This window comes from Muntiacus reevesi, chromosome 3 (genome assembly GCF_963930625.1).
Source record: "Muntiacus reevesi chromosome 3, mMunRee1.1, whole genome shotgun sequence".
NCBI classification, from domain to species: domain Eukaryota; kingdom Metazoa; phylum Chordata; class Mammalia; order Artiodactyla; family Cervidae; genus Muntiacus; species Muntiacus reevesi.
This window is the reverse complement of record NC_089251.1, coordinates 3,015,396-3,033,817: the sequence shown is the minus strand read 5'-3', so window position 1 is coordinate 3,033,817 and position 18,422 is coordinate 3,015,396. Positions and strand designations below refer to the sequence as shown.

Genomic DNA, 18,422 nt, shown 5'->3' with positions numbered 1-18,422 from the left:
AGCAATCTTGAAATTGAAGTCTCGCTTCGGGTCAATATATCTGAATGCCACAGCCCTCAGCTCCACACACGTAACGTCGGCGGAGATTAAGCACGTCTGATAGCTTCGGTGGACAGTCTTCCTCCTCTGGCCAGTCACTGGATAACCCCAAGCTCCCTGGATCCAGCTCTCATGGGAAGGCGAAGGCCAGGGTCTTCATACAAGTCCTCCTTGACCAGACTCCCTTCAAGGGCGAGGGGCCACGGGGCCACAAAGTGACTCCAGGGACACACGTGCCTGCTGGGCTCCTAGGAGGCCCCAAGTCCAGCTGCGGGCATGGCCATGCCTGATGCCCAGCTATCAGCCCCGCCCGCAGCGGCCAGACCCAAGACTATCGAATCTGAGGCAAATCTGCCGGGTTTCGATGTGGGAGACTTATGACCGAACGTGATGTGTGTAAAATACATAATTCCTCTCACACGGCCTCGTAAATCCGAAAGGGTCAGCGATAAATAGAAAAAATAAAAATAAAAAATCACAGACTAATTTGTTCAGAAAACTAGGGGGAAATCAATAAGAAAGCTGTAGCTCAAAATTTGTCCTAAAATTGTGTAGGTGGAGAATGCACACACATTTCCCCCCAGTGGGCCCAAACCTCTTCTGGGCTCTCAGGCGGGCTTGAGAAGATCGGGCGTCAAGTCAACATGGGTTGTTGTGACTGCTGCTCCCCAGGACCTTGATCCCGTCCTGCGTGAGCTGGGGTATAATGCAGGCTGGGCCGGTGAGCTGGTCCCTCGGAGTGGCTGCCCCAGAGGCTGGAGCCTGGAGACAATGGTAGGCAGTTCCTGCTTTGGCCTGCAGGATTCTACGGGGGTTTGAGAGGCAGCACCTGGAGGCTTTGCCAGGCCAGCTTTGGAGACGCTGCCCACTCTAAATGACAAGTACTGGAAAGTCTGGGTCTCTTCCCCCGGGTCCTATAAATGCTAAGTGAATGAGTTCCTCTCCTAAAGTGGAGTGAGGGCTGCAGGAGAAGAGTTCTTGTCATTCTGACTTGACAGCTGACTTCCCAGGACCTCACGGGGGCCATATCCTGGACCAGCACCAGGACATCGATGTGCCTTAGGCCAACACGCCACCGACTGCTTGACTCTGGACTCCCTGTCAAGCAGGTATTTTCCAATTTGAGAACTGGGAATGGATGGACAGATGCTATAGTTGATGCATGTAGACAACTGATAGATGATGTAAATGATAGATGATGGATAAACAATAAATAGATGATAGGTAGATGAGTGATGTGTGTGTAGTCACGTCTGACTCTTTGTGACCCCATGGACTGTAGCTTGGCAGGCTCGTCTGACCTTGGGATTTCTCAGGCAGGAATGCTGGAGTGGGTTGCTATGTCCTCCTCCAGGGGATCTTCCAGGGATTGAACCCGGGTCTCCCGCATCTCCTGCAGTGGCAGGCAGGTTCTTTACCACCTGGGAAGCCCATATGGATAACTGATGGATGGTTTAGACAACACGCAGGGAGAGACTGCCGTAGGACGCGGAGAGTAACTTCTGAGATCAAGCGCAGCGTGAGGCTTATCTCAAGAAATCCTAACCACGTCAGAAGTTTAGAAGCCGATCTGAAAGCTGCTTCCTTTTATTAATTTAATTTTCAGCCACGCTGTGTGACATGTGGGATCTCAGTCCCCCGACCAGGGATTGAACTGACCCCAACCCCCCGCCCCGGTAGTGGAAGCGCAGAGCCCTAACCACTGGACCACCAGGGAAGTGCCTGCTTCCTTTTATGAAAGAGCTGATTGCTGGGCTCACTGAAAAGCTACTTCTCCTCCAAGTGCGCAGATGACAACAGTTCAGGAGAGAAAGACTGACAACATTAAAATGAGCCAGCCCCACGAGGGCAGGGACAGAGCAGGGGCGTTGAGAAGACTGTTGGTTCCCAGTGAATTCCCTGGAGCACCAGCTCAGAGGCGCTCTCACATTAGAACCAACACACACACGATGCAGCCTTCTGCTCCTCCTGGGGAAGGCGGGGTGGCTGCAGACAAGGCTCGGGAATGGCGACAGGACACGGGGGGCCGGCTGAAGTGGCCTGTGCCCGGGCAACGGCGCTTCCGCACGGCTCTGGGGGACAAGGGGGCCGCAGGGACCCCTCAGAGCCCACCAGCAGCTCGTGGGGCGGCTGCGGGGAGAGGTCAGTGCTGCAGTGGCCTGTCCTTCAGCCCCTGAAGGTCAGCTGCCCTGGTCTCACCCCGAGGTGGCCCAAGGGCTCCCCCGCCCAGTCTACTGAGACCCACGTCCCTGCGGCCCGCGCCCGGCGGTCTCGCCCCATCCTCCCGTCTCAGCCCCTCCCCACTTCCTTCCCACGGGAAACCCTCCTGGTACTTGAGTGGGCATCACCTTCCTGGACGCCCGCCTGAGTCTGGTGCTGAGGGGGACAGGCGCTCTCGCAAGGGGACACCTGCGAGGCCGTCCCTGCAGGAGCGCCTTGCGCAGAAGCCCACACGCCAGCGCCTCTGGAACCCACCGGGGCCTTGCTGCATCTAGGAGGGCCCGTTCGACGGCCAGCCTGGTAAGGGGCTCTCATTTCTTCCAGGAGGCGTCCTGAGCACCCTCGAGGAGGCGGGGGTCCACTCCAGCCCAGAGGCCGGGCGGAGGGTGACCTGGCCGCCGGCGAAATGAACTTCTCCCCGAGCTGCCGCCTCCTCTGATCTGCACAAGGAGACGCACACGGACCTCCTAGCCCGGAGTCGCCAGCTGGACGCCGTGGAAGCACCAGGTTTATCCTTCAGAAATCAGAGGCAGGCAAACATCCCCACCAACGGTTTCCCAACGAGGCAAATCTGAGAGGGCGTGTCAGTGCAGACGTAACCCCCAGCCTCAGCATCTGGCCTCCCCGACCCCCCAAAGCTGTGCTCTTATCTTCTCAACCCCTCCTGAGGCCCACGGCAACCCATCCTGGCACGTGGTCTCTAGGTGCAACCCCAGGGGGCTGCTCCCGGCCCCCCTCCTTGGGACCGTCTCCTTCCAGTAGGTGACCTCCTCACCTCTCCTCTTTTGCCAAACTCAGAGGCGGAGGTCCCAGAGGGGAAGGAAAGGGTCAAATGTAAATCACCCGAGGAAGAGGTTTGGGATGGGAGCCTTGCTCCTGCAGCCCCTCCTGGCCAGATCTGCATGCGTCCCACACACCCTTTGACCTTAACCTCTGGGTCAGAGCCAATTTGCAGTTGACATCCACTCGATGGCCCAGTATCAGCCAGCCGCCCACAGGTGGCCCCACCCAGGGCAAGTCCAGGCTTCCTGACGCCCCCGGCACGCTCACACACACGCACCTGCTAACGCACAGTCACACCGCAACGTGTCCGGGACCTTGCTGAGTCTAGGAGGCCTCGATTGATGGCCAGCCGGGCAGGGGGCTCTCACAGACAACGTCTGTGTCCCCGCAGCCCCCCGCCACCACCCCGTCTTCTCAGAAGTCCAGCCTTCCCCACGACCGCCCAGTGGCCGCCGTGTGAGCCCGCACGCCCCGGCTGGGCCCCTCTGTCGCCGGGCTGCCTGCTGGCGCTGCCTCCGAGAGCACGGCCAGGGTGTCCCTCAGGATCCTGCTGCTGAGCTGGGCGGACAGCAGGTCCACCATCTCGGCTCTCTCCACGCCCGGGAGGGCAGCGTGCGGTCCGGCACCCAGAGCCGGAGCAGGGTCCCCCTGCCCGGAGCCAGGCAGTCCTGGGTCCCCAGCCGCCAGACTCCCCACAGACGCACAGGCCACTCTGGACAGGGTCAGGGACTGCGCTGACAGCACTGGGAGCCACCCCGGGGCATCCCCTGCTCCCCCACAGCAGGGAGACCCCAAGCTGACCGGTTCAGACAACCGGCTGTCCATGGCCTGGTCCCTCCCAACGGAACCTGATCCACCCAGCTCTTCCCCAAAGCTTCTGCCCTGTCCTGCTACCCCGAGGCAGAGCCCAGCCTCCTCCTGGGGCCCCGGGGATGGTGACTCAGACAGACTCTCCCCAGACAAGGAGGACCACTCTCCCATAATGAGGGAGGCAGCTTCCTCTGGGGTGTCCAGCGAGCCCCCAGAACACACAGCATCTTCGGGAGGGGTAGGGAAGTCTTCTAAGTGGAGGCTGGCAGGGTCGGCCTCTCCGTCCGCTGGGAGGATGGGAGGCAGAGGAGGGAGGCAAGCGTCCCTCTGGGTGGAGGGCGGGAGGTTGAAGCTGCTGTGGGACAGGGCCTCGTCCACCGGGGACAGGATCTCAGGCAAGACGCCGCCGGCCAGAGGAATGCAGGCTTCCTCCAGGACAGGGGGGGCTCTGCTTCCCCCACACCCAGGGGCCCAGCTCTCAGCTGTCTGGGCTGCCTGCCCACCGGGGTCCCCAGGAGGAGCCCCTGGCATCAAGAGAACCTCAGGCTCAGAGGAGGTCTGTAGAGGTTTCCCATCAGTGGAAGGACTTGGGTGAGTGCCCCAGGGCCCCTCTGGGCAGCCACCCGAGGCCTGCGGAAGCGCCGCCTCTCCTCTTTTGCCAAACTCAGAGGCAGAGGTCCCGGAGGGGAAGGAAAGGGTCAAGTGTAAATCACCCGAGGAAGAGGTTTGGGATGGGAGCCTTGCTCCTGCAGCCTCCCGGGACCGCCGCTGAGCTTTTCCTGTATCTGATCCACTGGTCGGGCTCCCACTGGTTCCAGAATCTTCCCGCCCCTTCCCTGGGTCCAGGAAGGGAGGCAGGACAAGGGGCACCCCAACCTGTTCCAAGTGGGATGTACGTCCTACAGGCGAGCAGCGCCCTGGGGCTGGCCCGGCACCGGTGCCAGGGTCCCGTGGGTTCTCCCGGCCCCAGACCTCGCTGGACAACTCGGACTGCTCCAACCCCGACCACAGAGACTGGGCAACAGGGAGACCCCCTGCCGGAGCCAGGCCGCCCGCCCCAGTGCCAGAGCCGTGCCCGGAAAGGGCCTCAGTGCCCTCCAGCCCCTCCCAGGTCTCCGGCCCTCTGCCCCGGTGGAACCCCCAGGAGTCCAGAGCAGGGAGCCCCCCAGCCCAGCTGAGGTCTGTGGCCGGAGTGTCCCCAGCTTCCCCATCCAAGAGGGAGGTGGGGCTCTCGGAAAGCTGGACCAGGATGGCGGATGCTTTCTGAAACTCCTGGAGAGAAGGGCAGGACGGGAGGCTCGCCGAGGAGGCGGCAGTGGACCATGGAGAAGACGCCTCTGAGCAGGCGCTGGGGGTGGACTCGGAGCCCAGGTCCCAAAGGGCCGTGAGCCAGGCCAGGGGGCCGCCCTCGTGTGGGGCTGGGGGTGCTGCCACCTCAGCTGCTGCAGAGAAAGGAGAGTTTAGGGATGATGTCACCACCTTTACGCTGAGGATGTTCCGCCAACCCTGGGAAGGATACAGCCCATATCCCACGGCCCCCAAGCCGGTGGATCAAAAGCAGAAGACCCCAGGTGAAGACAGAGTGCCCAGGCGGTGGGGAGGGCAGGGGCCGTGGGAGTGGGCTGGCTCTGACTGGAAAGCTGGTCCATTACCTGGGGACTGGTCCTCACGCGAGAGCAGGGCCCTTGAAGGGCTGGGGGCGTCACCAGGAGACAAGGTCGGCAGGGCAGCTTCCAGGCAGGAGAAAGGGGCGTGGGGATTCTCCTGCTGACACGTCTCTACCCTGCAAGCACAGCGTGAAGTCTTGGGGTGCCCCAGAGGGAGCCCCATCTTCGAGCCTCCTCCCTTGGGCCCAGAGTCTCCTCCGCAGGGGGCTTTCAGCCACTGCAGATGCTTAAAACACCTGCCTGCCAGCTGTCTGTCCCCCAGCGGAAGTGACCATCAGAGGCCAGGGCTCCCCCAGCGCGGTCTATCTTCAGGGGCTTCTGGCCTCAGTACCCCCTGGATCAGGCAGCTGGGAGTCACCATCAGAGAGATCCAGAGGCGGCGCTCCCTCGAGGGACCCCTACAGCTGCCCCCACCCAGAATCCTGGGCTGACATACCAGGGGGCGTCTTTGTTTCCTAAGCGGGGGGGTCAGACTCAAGAGGGCACGCGGGTGGGCTGGGGTGCAGAGCGGCCCCAGCCCAGCATGAAGGGCACCAGGAGCGGGTGAGTGTCCCCTAGCAGGAGGGCAGGGTGCTCTGGCCAAACTGTCTCCAGGCCCCAGGGCCCCCCCAGCCCGAGCCGCCCTCCAGGTCCCCCACACCTCTGCTCCCCTGAGCAGCTCTGAGCAGCCTCCACAGGGGCAGGCCCCTCCACGGGGCTGCCGGCAAAGTCCGGCCCTGGTTCCGACCCCGCGGGACTCCCGCCGCCTTCAGCCACCTGCTGGAAACACCGTGGAGAGGCGCCACGGTCAGGGTGGGGCCGCCTCTGCTGGACCTCAGGCCGTGTCCCTTAGCTGTGGACACAGCCCCTGTGTTCTTGTGACCACAGTTAAGGAACAAACGCTGTCCCCCAAAGAGCGCCACAAAGACCCGCCCATCAGACGTCCCTCCTCCCAGTGGGCTCCAAAGACCTGTCAGCAGACAAGATTACCCTGAGAAGGCTCAGAGATCCCACCCATCAACAGCCTGCATCTGATGGACGAGGGCCCCCGCCCGGCCCGCAGAGAGCACAGGGCCAGGCCCAGACTCACACGGGCTTCCTGGGGGCCGTGGGGACGCCCTGCGCTCAGAGAGGGACTCTGGCCTTGGAAGTGTGATGCTGGGCTTCCTGTCAGAGCCCGGGTCTCTTCCTCCGCCGGCCGGGGGCTGGGGCCGGTCTGGGGGTCTCCTAGGGGGCACAGAAGGCAGAGGATGCAGCGGGCACAGGGTCCCGGGATGCTGAAACCACATGCAAACAGTCTTAGCGTCCCAAACAGCCACCACACCTGCTTGTGTTTGGTTAGAGTGAGGACGGAAAAATACAAGGTTAGCTACTCCTAAAATTACCCTCTTGTCGGATAGTTACGGATGTGAAGTCACAGGAGAAACTTTAGAGACAGCATTTACAATGTAGATTTAAAAGCCCTCTTCATGGTTGTTTTTGGGTGGAGCTTGCAGACCCTCTGCACAGTTGCTCTTTTCCTCCGTGTCCACTCTTCCGGGGCTGGGCTGGGGGGCTGGGCCGGGGGAGGGAGGGAGGAGGTGTGGGGACGTGTTAAGGTCACCACCGCACAGCTGGAAGGTCGGCAAAGTGGGGGCGGAGGGCTGCAGTGGGGTCTCTGCCAAGAAGCCCCAGGGACTTACCATCTTCCTACACATTCAGTCCACGCTGGGACCCGGTAGGGACAGCAAGGCCAGGGGGTCCATGTTGGTCCCAAGGCCACAAGCCCGAGGGGACCAGAGCTCTTTGGCTAAAGCTTGGATTTGCGGAAGCTCCACCAACGGGAATGCCTCCGTTTTGTCCGCGGCCCACGGTGAAGGCCACGCTTGCTGCTGCTGTTTAGTCGCTCAGCAGTGTTTGACTCTCTGCGGCCCCATGGCCTGTACCCCACCAGGCTCCTCTGTCCGTGGGATTTCCCAGCAAGAATACTGGAGTGGGTTGCCATCTCCTTCTCCAGGGGTCTTCCTGACCCAGGGGTTAAATGTGCGTCTCCTGCTTGGCAGGTGGATTCTTCACCACTGAGCCACCTGGGAAGCCACAAGGGCCAGGTGCTGTGGGTCGAGCTGAAGGCCTGTGACGGGGCGTCACCCAGGGAGCCCTGGCAGGCTCAGTGCCAGGTCAGACAGAGCCAGCGCCAGTCCTGGACCCCCACCACGAGCTCTTCAGGCGGTCCAATGCCCCAGGGCAGTTCCAGCCTCCTCCCATCTGCCCCAATCTGTCCTGAGGACGCTCTCCCAGGCCAGACCACAGGGAGCCCCCAGGCACACAACTGGTCTGAACAACTTCTCTGCTGCTCCCGGGGGGGCTGTTGACAGGGGCTTCTGAGCCCAAGACGTGGACTCAGGCCTGAGAGGTGAGCTCCAGGGTGGCACCAGGGCTTTGAGACAAGGCGGGGCCCCGGGATGCCCCACCCTGGGCTGTCCAGCCTGCTGTCCCCAACGTACCACTGGGGGTCCCCAGAGCCGTGAATGAGTCTGCTCCACCCTGGGAATCAGTGTGTGCAAAAAGCTCTCTTTAGCTAAGAAGACACTTCCGGCTCGCCGGTTCCCACGTCACTAAAGGTCTGGACCAGATAAACCAAGTTGGGACCACATCAAGCAGAGCAGGCTAGGGTTTTCCCTTCCAGCAGAAAAGGGGCCACGTCGCCCCAAGAGGCACAGAGCAGGGGCATCTCCCACCTGTGCCAGGCTTCAGATGGTCTCCCCCGGGCCTCCCTGTCCTTGTCTGGGGGCTGGCACTGCCTTGGGGGGGACACACCCAGTTGAGGGAGCTTCTGGCAAGGCTCACGCATGGGAAGACTTACCCGGGGGTGGCTCCTTCACCGGCAGGAGCCAGATCTGAGCAGCAGGAAGGCTGCCCTCCACGTCGCCCGCCTGTGTATACAAGGGGGGATGGGAGATAGCCATCCTGCAGGAGCCACCCGCGGGGAGGGCGCTGAGGACCACCCATCAGGACAGGAACTGAGCCCGGGGCCCCACCAAGATCAGGCGCAGGTTGGCAGAACAGGGGAGGGTCCCCCCAAGTGGGCAAAGAGGTGGAAGGGCTTTCTGGGGGTGTGCGTACAGGAGAGGCTGGGCCTGGTGGCCATCCTGTGTCCAGGGAGGTCGCCCGCGGAAGGCCCGGCAGAGGGACACCAGGCTGCCCCCTTGGCTCTAAAAGACATACAGACCCGTACACTGTGGCTTCCACCAGCCTCAGACAGAGCCCTCCAGAGCTGGGGGGAGGGGGGAGGAACCTGGGGAGAGCCCTCAGTACTCAAGGGGAGGCCCCAGAACCTGTGGAGAGCCCTCCAGAGCATGGGGGAACCCCCAGACCTGCAGAGCAAGCAGAGCTGGTCTCCCAGAAGGGTCTCCCAGACGCTCCAGTCCTCCTGCCCCTCCATCTTCAGAGACCAGTCCCACGAGCGCCCAGGCCCACTGTTCCCTGGGACCCCAGCGCCCCACTCCTAACCCCTCCTCACCTTCCTCTCCTTCACTTGCCCAGCAGGTCTGTTTGCACAGGCCCCTCAGCATTCCCCCCTGTGCTTCCCAGACGGTGTTCCAGGACACCCTGGGGTTCTGAGACGTTCCCCAGGGTGACCCTGGGGGCCGGAGAAGTTCAGTGAGCAGGGTCTCCAAGCCCCCCTGAAACTCACCCCCCACCCCCTCGCCCCCTCTTGTCTGCTTACAGAACCTCCTCTACATTAGCATCACTGCCTGGAGAGTGCAGAGAAATCGGCAAACCCGTGTCAGCAGGGATGCGGTTTTTGCTAAGAGCAGGGCTTCCAGTCACAGGGCTTTTTAGGGGACGGGGTGGAGGGCAGGCTGTCCCTTTAAGAGGCAGGTCCAAGTCTTAACCCTCAGCGCCTGCAAACCCTTATGTGAAACTAGGGTTTTTGCAGATGCAGACACACCACAAGTCAAGGAGGCCTGGAGGCCCCCGAAACTGGAAAAGGTGGGGAGTGCCTTCTGCCCACACCTGGATTTCAGGCTTGTGGCCTCCACACCTGAGGGACAGGAAGTTTCTGTCCTTTTAAGCCACCAATGTTGGGTAATTTGCCAGGGCGCAGGCCCCTCGCTGCACAGAGGGGCGGGGGAGGAGCTGGATGGGGCGCCCTGCCAGGTGGGGGGGCCATACCAGCTGCTCTAGGGGCTCCCTGGGGTGTCTGTGGGTTGGGGGGGTACAGCGTGGGAGATGGGGACAGCCTGGGGGCACGTCCAGCTCCCTGTCTGGACAGGTCCCCTGCCTGGAGGCCTGAGTGACCCAAGAGCCTGCCCAGCGCCACCTTTGGTGGAGGCAGCATCACGAACATCTGGATTCAGTCGGGCAGCATGTCCTGCGGTGTTCTCGGGCAGGTCTGAGGCTCTGGGGACCAGCCTGGCTCAGCCGAAGGCTCTGAGTTGTCCCATCGCCAGGAGGAGGAGCAGCTGCTCTGGGTGGCCTCTCCCACCCCGGCCAGCCCCCACCATCTGGAAAGGCAGCCCTCCTGAGCGCCCAGACAGAGGGACGGGAGGCCGCGTCGCCCCCAGCACACAGCTCCGGCCAGGCCCAGCGGGACGCAGGTCTGTCCGACCCTGAACTGACCGCAAGCCCAAAGCGGGCGTGAGTTGCCGGGGCCGAGGGGGTGGCATCTGTCCTCGGCTGCCACCGCTGCCGCCCCGCCTGGTTACCTTGGCCCGTGTGGCCGTGGCTCTCCGGGGGTTGGCCTCCGGCATCAGGTCGGCCAGCCGCTGCGGGAGCGTTCTCGTCCCACGCCAGCCTCGGAGGCTGTGGGTGACCGTCCGCAGCCGAAGCTGCCAGAGGGGGTGTCCCGTCCTGCGGCTCGCCGAGTCGGCTGCAAGGGAGTGCAGGGTGGGCTGGGGTGACCGCTCACCTGGCTGCCCCCCCACTCCCAGGTGGCCGGCCCTGACCAGAACATTCCACCAGTGGAGCAGCACCTCACATCCAGGGGACAGCTGCGTGCAGCGGCCAAGCGGTCAGCACCGGGAGAAGGAAGACGGGCCCTGGCCCCTCCCTGCGCGGCAGCTTCCCGAGCAGGGCCTGCACCCCTAAATGGGACCACCGCTGGGGATGGCAGGGGACGCGCGGGGAGGGAGACTCTGTCTGTGGCCCTGTTCCCTCAGGACCTCTGCAGGGAGCCCGGCCCCCGGCCCGAGGGCAGCACTCAACGTGCCGGGTCCCACCTGCGCTCCGGGCACGCGTACGGCAGGAGAAGCGCCCCATCGTGGCCCCAGCTGGGGGCTGGGAACAGGACTGCCAGGTTTCCTGGCTCCTTCTGGGTTTAAGGTCATGCCCACGGGTAGCCTTGTTCTAGAACACTCCCCCACTCTAGCCTTGTTCTAGAACACTCCCCCACTCTCAGGTGCAGCAGGGCGTTCCTTCCGTTCCCTCCCTTCCCAGGCACGCGCTGCAACTGGGCACAGCTTGCTGCTCCCCCAGGGCGGCCCTGAGCGTCGCCCTCCCCGGGACTGGCACCACGGCAGGGTGTGGACTGGGGAGCAGGGTCAGAGGGCCGTCTTAGCCGAGAAACTGGGTCTCGGACTTTCGAAGGAGGAGACATCTGGGGTGGGGGGGGTGGGTGGAGTTCTGACCTGCGAGGCAGGAAGTAGCAGGCACCTGTCCGCACCAGCGTGTCCAGATGCAGGGCCTGGCCCGCCCTGGGGGAAGGATGCAGAGGACCAGAAGGGGCTGTGCCCGGCCCAGAGCCTGGCCGAACTGAACCGGGATGGGAGGCCCCGCCCCCGCCTCCTTAAAGAGGTACCGTCCCTCCCCCAGCCCTCCCCAGTGCACACGGGGTCTCGGGCCGGAGCCCCCAGCCAGGGCAGCGAGGGCCCCCACAGGCCCTGGATCAGGGATGCATCCCAGCCCTGAGCAGCTCAGCGCTCCGCTGAGCTTCTCTTGAGGGAACGAAAGTACGAAGCAGTCTATCCATGTGGCAGGGCCTCCCGGGAGCTTCCAGGCCTCTGAAGCCTCCCTCGCAGACACACAGCTCTGCTCTGGTTTCTGACTTGCATTGCTGTTGTGATGAGGAGCCTCGTGCCCCGCCAGGACCTCGACTCCAGGACACACCCCCCACCCTCGGGGCGACCAGCCAGCCCCAGTGCCATAAACAAACTCCTGGTAGCAAGAGGGTCCGGTCCGGTCAGCCAGGAAGCCTGTCAGAGATTCCTGGGCTGGGCGATCAACAGCCACGTGAACTATAGACCAGCGTGTGAAAAGCACTCTCAGAGGGCCCAGGGCCAAGTGTGCGACGACCCCCTTTCCTGGGAGAGGCATGAAAATGGGCCCCCCTGCTGGAAGGGGCCGCTGAACGGCAGTGGTACCCCCAGGGGCAGGCAGGGGTCCTGAGAAGGCCACTCTTGAGGGGCCAGCCCCTTCCCAGGGTTGGGGGTCACCTCTGCGGCCTCAACCCCAGGTCGCGGCTTTGGGTGGGGGCGCTCAGGTTAGAGCCTGGTGGGTGGCCAAGCCTCAGGGGAGGAACTGGGAGCTTACTAGGAGGAAAGGGGGCCTCGTGGGTTCTCAAGGGCCATTGTAATGAAGACGGAAGAGGAGGAGGGGTCCCAGTGCGGGGTCATCAGGACACTTTTGATGGGAATAAAGCGGCTCCGCTCCCATCCACAGCCAGGACTCTGCCCCCTGCCCCAGACGACTCAGCCCTAGGGGCCTTTGGCTGCAAGCTGAGGCCAGTGGCCCCGCATCCAGGCTTCCAGAAAAGGCCAAGCCACCCCGGCCGGGGGAACAGCCCACGCCAGCCTCGAAAGGGGGTGCCTGGCAGCTAGGGGGTCCCACACACACACCACCCACCCAGGTCGGTCCACCTGACCTGTGTCACTGTGCCCTATAGCAGCCCTGGGGATGGTGGCACCCCGTTCCCATTCAGCCAACGAGCGGGGAGGACACACCCCGGCCAGTGGCCCAGCTGGGAATGAGCCAAACCCCTGCGCTTCTCCCAGCGGGCCAGGGAGGTTCTGGCCTCAGCCGCCAGCCCCATGGGCCAGCCGGTGGGGCAGGAGCCCCCTCCCCGTCCTCCAGCATCCCCGCCCCTCCTCCCTGTGGCCAGGTGCGCAGGGCCCAGCGGCTGTGACAGCACGGCCACCCAGCAGGCAAGGCTTTTAATGGCAAGCGCCAGGGCCAGGGCCGCCCGTGACGACTCACTGCGGGACTGGCGGGCTCGCGCTCCTCTGCGGGTGCTGGCCGAGCGGGCTGCCAGGCGTGTGCCGGGCGTGTGAGGAGCCCTGGGCAGGCCCCTCCGGCTGCTGGGGGCTTGTCCCGGGGCCCTCCTCCCGCCTGGCCTTGACTTCAGGGCTGGAACTCTAAGAGAAACAGCGCAGAGGAAGCTGGTCCACCTCCCCTTAGGAAAAGCAGGAGGCGGCTTCATGCAGCGGCCGCCACCGCAGGTCAGCCAGCAGCTCGGCGGGCAGCCTGCTCCCGTGAGGAGGCAGTGGGCTGGCTGAAACAGGAGTCCTCAACTCACGGGAGCCCCACGGTCCATTGCTAACAGTCCCCAACGGTGCAGACAAGAGGCCCAGAGCTGGGGGGCCCTTGCCTGAGGCTGCCTGGGTCGCCGGGCTGGAACCCACAGAGGTGGGGGCTGTGGAATCCCGCAGCCCTGGGCCCCTCTCCTGCAGGCTGGCCTGGGATGACTGGGATGACCGCTAAACTACCCCAGCTGTTCCGCAGAACCCAGTCCACCACCCTCCGCCGCCCGCCAGGTGAGATAGTCACCATCCCCAACCTGGGGGAGAGGTGCTCGGCCTGGGGACAGGCGCCCGGCCTTGTCCTCACCGCCTCCTCCCTGTGACGGTGGGGACAGGCTGCAGCAGCAAGGACACACTGCCATTCAGCTCCCGAGGGGCCAGCCTCTCAAGGGGCCCGGGCCTCTCCCTCCTTCCTGCCTCGCCCCCACCGCCCCGCCAGCCGCCTCCACACCGCCCCAACCCTGCTCACTAAGCTCCCCATCTCTGGGCCAGAGCACTTTCCAGCCCCAGGGAGTCTGGTTCCTCCTCCGGGCCCGGCCAGGCAGCCCAGTCCAGGAAAGCCCCCTTGGCCCCCGCAGCAGCTGCCGCCCCTCCGGCCCGACCCTCCCGAATCCCTTCCCACCCTGGGTCACGGGTGTTTCACACAGGACTTGCACGTGCCCAGGAAGCGGCCAGTGAGCAGCATTTCCGGCCACGAGCCAAGCCCCCAGGCCGGGTGAGAACGCCCACCTGAGGCAGCCGGGTCCGGTCCTGAAGCTCTTGCTGCAGGAGGGCCGCGGACCTCTGCACGGAGACGATGTCCTTCTGCTGCTGCAGGAGCAGCTTCCTCTCTCGGTGGGAGGACAGGTGAAGGGTCCGCAGGTGCCGGATGCCCCTCTGAACCAGAGGAGCACACGTCAGCACCCGGGGACGGGACGGGGCGGCTCTGGAGCTGGGGGCCCCTGGCCCCTCAGATGCCCCTGCCCTTCTCATCCTGCTCAGTCACCCCGCACCTTGGACTCCCCTGCCGCTTGGGTTTGGCCATCAGCGGGCTCTGGTGAGAGGCAGGAAGGAAGTTGGGGTGCTCATTCCTTGGGCACCTCCAAGCAAGCCTGGCACAGGCTGGCTGTGCCCCTGCCAGCCCCCACCGCCCTCCCTCTTGCCATGTCCTGGGCTCTGGCCCGACTGTCCCCTGTCTCCTGCTGCGTCTCTGACGGCCATCCTTTGGCAGAACCACCTTGCTGGGACGATGCCCCCCCCAGGGGAGGCGACAGCCTGTCCAGGTCAGAGGAGGAGACTGAGACTCAGCAGAGCTGGGTCCCTCACCCCAGTGGTCAGGGCCCCGACCCAGAGTCCACCAATGTCTCCACCCACAACAAAGGACCCTAGGGTCCCCGCCTCATTTGATAACTAGAATCCTTCCATTCCCTCCTCACGGTGTCCTGGGCTCCTCCTGTTGCCCCTCTGCCTGGAAAGCCCCACACCCGCCACCCCACCTCCCTGATCCCCCCAGGCCCTCTAGGACGGAGGTCGGGTCCACCACCACCCCTCCCTTCACAGCTGAGGGTCCCCGGGCAAGACCAGCCTCAGCCCCCAGCCTCAGCTTCTTCATCCAGACGAAGGGAGGGACCACGAGCTCCCACCCCACACAGGGGTGTCTGGATTCAGAAATGGAAGGACACCAGCGCAGTGGACCCTGACCCCAGATGAGGAAACTGCGCTCAGAGAAGTTGCAAGTCCCCTCTGAGGTCAGGGGTCAGTGCTAGCTGGGCCAAGCCCTCCACCAACCCCACTGAAACACGCACAGCTGCAGTCTTCCCATAATGCGGCTCAGAGAGGCCCGGCCTCTGTACAGAGGCTGCAGGGGTCAGAGCACTGCACTGCCCCCACCAGCTCTGAACGCTCCCCATGCAGCCCTGAGCAGCCCTGGAGGGTGCCAAGCACCCAGGAGTTCTGTGGTGGGGGTGCTCGCGTTCCCAGCCCCAGGAGAGCAGCAGGAGCCCCTTGCGGTCGGCCTGCCCGAAGCCCCCCCTTACCAGCTCCCGCTCAAGGTGGCTGAGGGCCTGCTGCTGCTTCTCCGCCAAGGCCACCAGCGCTGTGTAGCTGCCGATGCTGTTCAGATACCTGGCAGAGAGATGGATGGACTGGATTGACTGCTGACCTTGGGGCCTGCCCAAGGGGTGGGTGTGGAAAGCCGCAGTCCTGGCTAGCCCGAGCTATCCAGGTGGACCTGGCATGCCCAGTTCTCACGGCAGGGCCATGGGGAGGAGATGGCCGTGCGTGGGCAGGCAGGGGAACCCCGAGGGGTCCAGTGGGCCTGGCCCAGACTGTCACTCTTCCTGACCACCTTTGGGCCTGGAGAGAGGAAGGGAGGACAGCACATTTCCCATACTGGCACCCCAGCCCAGCCAGAGGGCTCTTTTGGGGAGGTGGGAGTCATCATGGAATAGAAGACCCCCAGCCTGGCACGATTGTAAACCACCAGTGATCTTAACTGGAATGAGCTATTTGGAGACCAATATGGGAATAACAAGCAGCTGTAAAAAAAAATGCGTCCTCACTGACATCAGTTCCACTTCCACAAATTTACCTTAAGGAATTCATCTCTGGGATGTTCACGACTCAGGACACAGAGCTGGAGACACCCCAGAGGTCCCGTTCGAGGGGCTGGCTAAGGGGACTGTTGTCTCTGTGCTGGGTGCGCTGGGTGTCGTAGCGCTCATGCAGGGACAGGGAGAGGGTTTCTTGACTTTTAAATGAAATCTCAAGCTACAACGGCGTGTCAGTTCAGTTCTGTTCAGTTGCTCAGTCGTGTCTGACTCTTTGTGACCCCATGGACTGCAGCATACCAGGCCTCCCTGTCCTACACCAACTTCTGGAGTTTGCTCAAACTCATGTCCATCGAGTCAGTGATGCCATCCAACCATCTCATCCTCTGTTGCCTCCTTCTCCTCCCGCCTTCAATCATTCCCAGCATCACTGTCTTTTCCAATGAATAGGTTCTTCGAATCAGGTGGCCAAAGGATTGGAGTTTCAGCTTCAGTATCAGTCCTTCGAATGAATATTTGGGACTGATTTCCTTTAGGATGGATTAGTCTATTGCAAATGCTGCTTAAATAGCTATGTGTGTATCTCTCTTAACAAGACCTGCCAAGACAGCCTGGAAAATGGGCAGAGATGGTCTCGCACACGTGGGGCTAGGAGAGGTTTCACTGCCACTGAATTCACCTTTTGGTACTTCTGGTCGCATCCAACGCCCGTTACCCTAGGTAGCAGCGCGTCACCCTGGGGTACCGAGTGGGGGCGGGGCGAGGCCGGCGCGCGCATGCGCTCACCCTCGCTGGTGCTCCAGCCAGGCCAGCTCGGCGCGCGTCTTCTCCTCCAGCGCTCTCTCGCGCAGGCGCAGCAGCGCGGCCTGGTGCCGCGCGCGCAGGTCTTCTTCCCGCAAGCTCTGCTCCAGCATCTGGATCGTGAAGCGGCTGAAAGGTACCGGCGCCGCGCTCCCCTGGGGTGGGGCAGGCCGACCGGGGCCGTGTCACCGCCGCTCAGTATCTCTGAGTGGGAGCAGCACCCAACTCCCCGGGGAGGAGGCCGCCGCCTCCAGGGAGCCTTCCCGGACTGGCCGCCCGGCTGTTCTCCATGCCGTGCCCCTCTTCCCCGGGACACGTTACTATCCTCCTCCCGACGGGTGGCACCCGAGGAAGGCAGGGTGGGGTCCTTGTTAGGTTGGCCCTGTGCTCAAGCCGGCCACCTGTTTGTGCTCTGGATGGGTTAGGAAAGACTGGGCCCCCCTCCCTGAGATGTGCAGTCAGCACTGCCTGGGCCAGCCCTGCCCCGAACACCTGCGGTCACGTGCCACCCCAGCCGTGAGGAGGGGGCTTGAGCAGATGTAAGCTGGACTGGCCGGTGGTACCCATGGCAGGGAGAGCCTCCCTCCACACAGGATCTGCAGCGGAGGCCCGCGGGGCGCAGGCTGTAGGAGGCGTGGGTCTCAACACCTGATGTCCCCGGGGATGGAGAACTGGGTCCCGTCCCCTGGGGCCCACTTGTGAGCCCCTTCCCTGGGTTCTGTACCTGGAACCTGGGTTCCTCCCAGGGGTAGAGCCTGGCTGGGGGCAGCTGGGAGGGGGGCTGGTCTGGTCTCCTTTCCTGCACGGGGTCTGAGGACAAAAAACAGGCATGGCTGGTCATATAAGGTCCCAGGGGCCTCTTTTACAGGAAGTCTTCACTGAGCTAGGGTGTCTGGGCAACTTAATCTACCACCGCAACCACCACAGCACAGCACCCCCCCACCCAACCCCAGACACACAGCTTCAGCCAAGTCTTCAAGAGGCCATGAAACGGAGCAGGACTGTGTGGTTCTTCCCCCGACACACACCCCAATCCCAGTCATGTCCCTGATCTGCTTTAACTAAAAAAGACTTTAATCAAAGAATAAATGTAATCAAAGAAAAAAATGCAGAAATTAGTCCTGAATATTCATTGGAAGGACTGATACTGAAGCTGAAACTCCAATCCTTTGGCCACCTGATGCGAAGAACCAATTCATTGGAAAAGACCCTGATGCTGGGAAAGATTGAAGGTGGGAGAAGAGGGGGACGACACAGGATGAGACAGTTGGATGGCATCACCGACTCAATGGACATGAGTTTGAGCAAGCTTCAGGAGTTGGTGATAGACAGGGAAGCCTGGGGTGCTGCAGTCCATGGGGCCACAGAGAGTCGGACACGACTGAGTGACTGAACTGATGTATACATACACACATATATACACATATGGGTATACACACATGTGTATGTATGTGTATATACATAAATATATAAATTTTAAAAGTTTCTTGAATGTTTAAAAAATAACAATGTATTGTGGGGTTATAAAGTAAAATGCATGACTACCGTAGCCTGAAGTCCAGAAAAGCAGAAATGGAGGGCTGGCTGCAAGGGCCTCCTACTCAGGGTGAGCCAGTGGGATGTCACGTGAAGGGACAGCACAGGTACCATTGTAAATCCTAGATCAACCACTAAAGTCAGTTACACCTCATAAGCCAACAACACAGAGAAGATTGAATGATTAAAAAAAATATTGTTTGACCCAAAAGAACACAGAAAAAGAAAACGGAAAAAGGGCCAGTTGAGACAAAAGAAAATAGCAGGATGATAGACTCAAAACATAACAACATTGGGACTTCCCTGGTGGTCCAGTGGTTAAGGTTTTGCCTTAAAAAAAAAAAAAAAAAAAAAAAAACTAAACAAAAAAAGAAGAGAAAGAAGCAAAACAACAAAAAAAGACTTTTCCTTCTGATGCAGGGGATGCAGTTTCAATCCCTGGTTGGGGATCCCACCTGCCTTTGTGACCAAAACTCCAAAAACAAAGGAGAAACAATATTGCAACAAATTTAATAAAGACTTTAAAAAATGGCCCACATTAAAAAAAAATCTTAAAAAACTCT

The 18,422-nt window shown here is 61.9% G+C and overlaps 1 protein-coding gene across 1 annotated transcript in view; it reads right to left on the bottom strand.

Annotated features, from left to right (window-relative positions):
- Nucleotides 1-1,517: 1,517 nt before the first annotated feature.
- Nucleotides 1,518-18,422, bottom strand: part of CCDC187 (coiled-coil domain containing 187) — a 52,444-nt gene continuing 35,539 nt past the window's right edge. Inside the window, exons 14-25 of the mRNA XM_065928729.1 lie at nt 16,913-17,133; nt 16,309-16,478; nt 15,010-15,097; nt 13,724-13,870; nt 12,672-12,829; nt 10,187-10,350; nt 8,601-8,689; nt 8,341-8,410; nt 6,589-6,725; nt 6,160-6,278; nt 5,505-5,635; nt 1,518-5,294 (exon numbers count right to left, since the gene is read on the bottom strand). Of these exons, the coding sequence (XP_065784801.1) occupies nt 3,457-5,294; nt 5,505-5,635; nt 6,160-6,278; nt 6,589-6,725; nt 8,341-8,410; nt 8,601-8,689; nt 10,187-10,350; nt 12,672-12,829; nt 13,724-13,870; nt 15,010-15,097; nt 16,309-16,478; nt 16,913-17,133 (3,332 nt within the window). The 3' untranslated portion in view covers nt 1,518-3,456. The remainder of the gene's footprint in view (nt 5,295-5,504; nt 5,636-6,159; nt 6,279-6,588; nt 6,726-8,340; nt 8,411-8,600; nt 8,690-10,186; nt 10,351-12,671; nt 12,830-13,723; nt 13,871-15,009; nt 15,098-16,308; nt 16,479-16,912; nt 17,134-18,422) is intronic.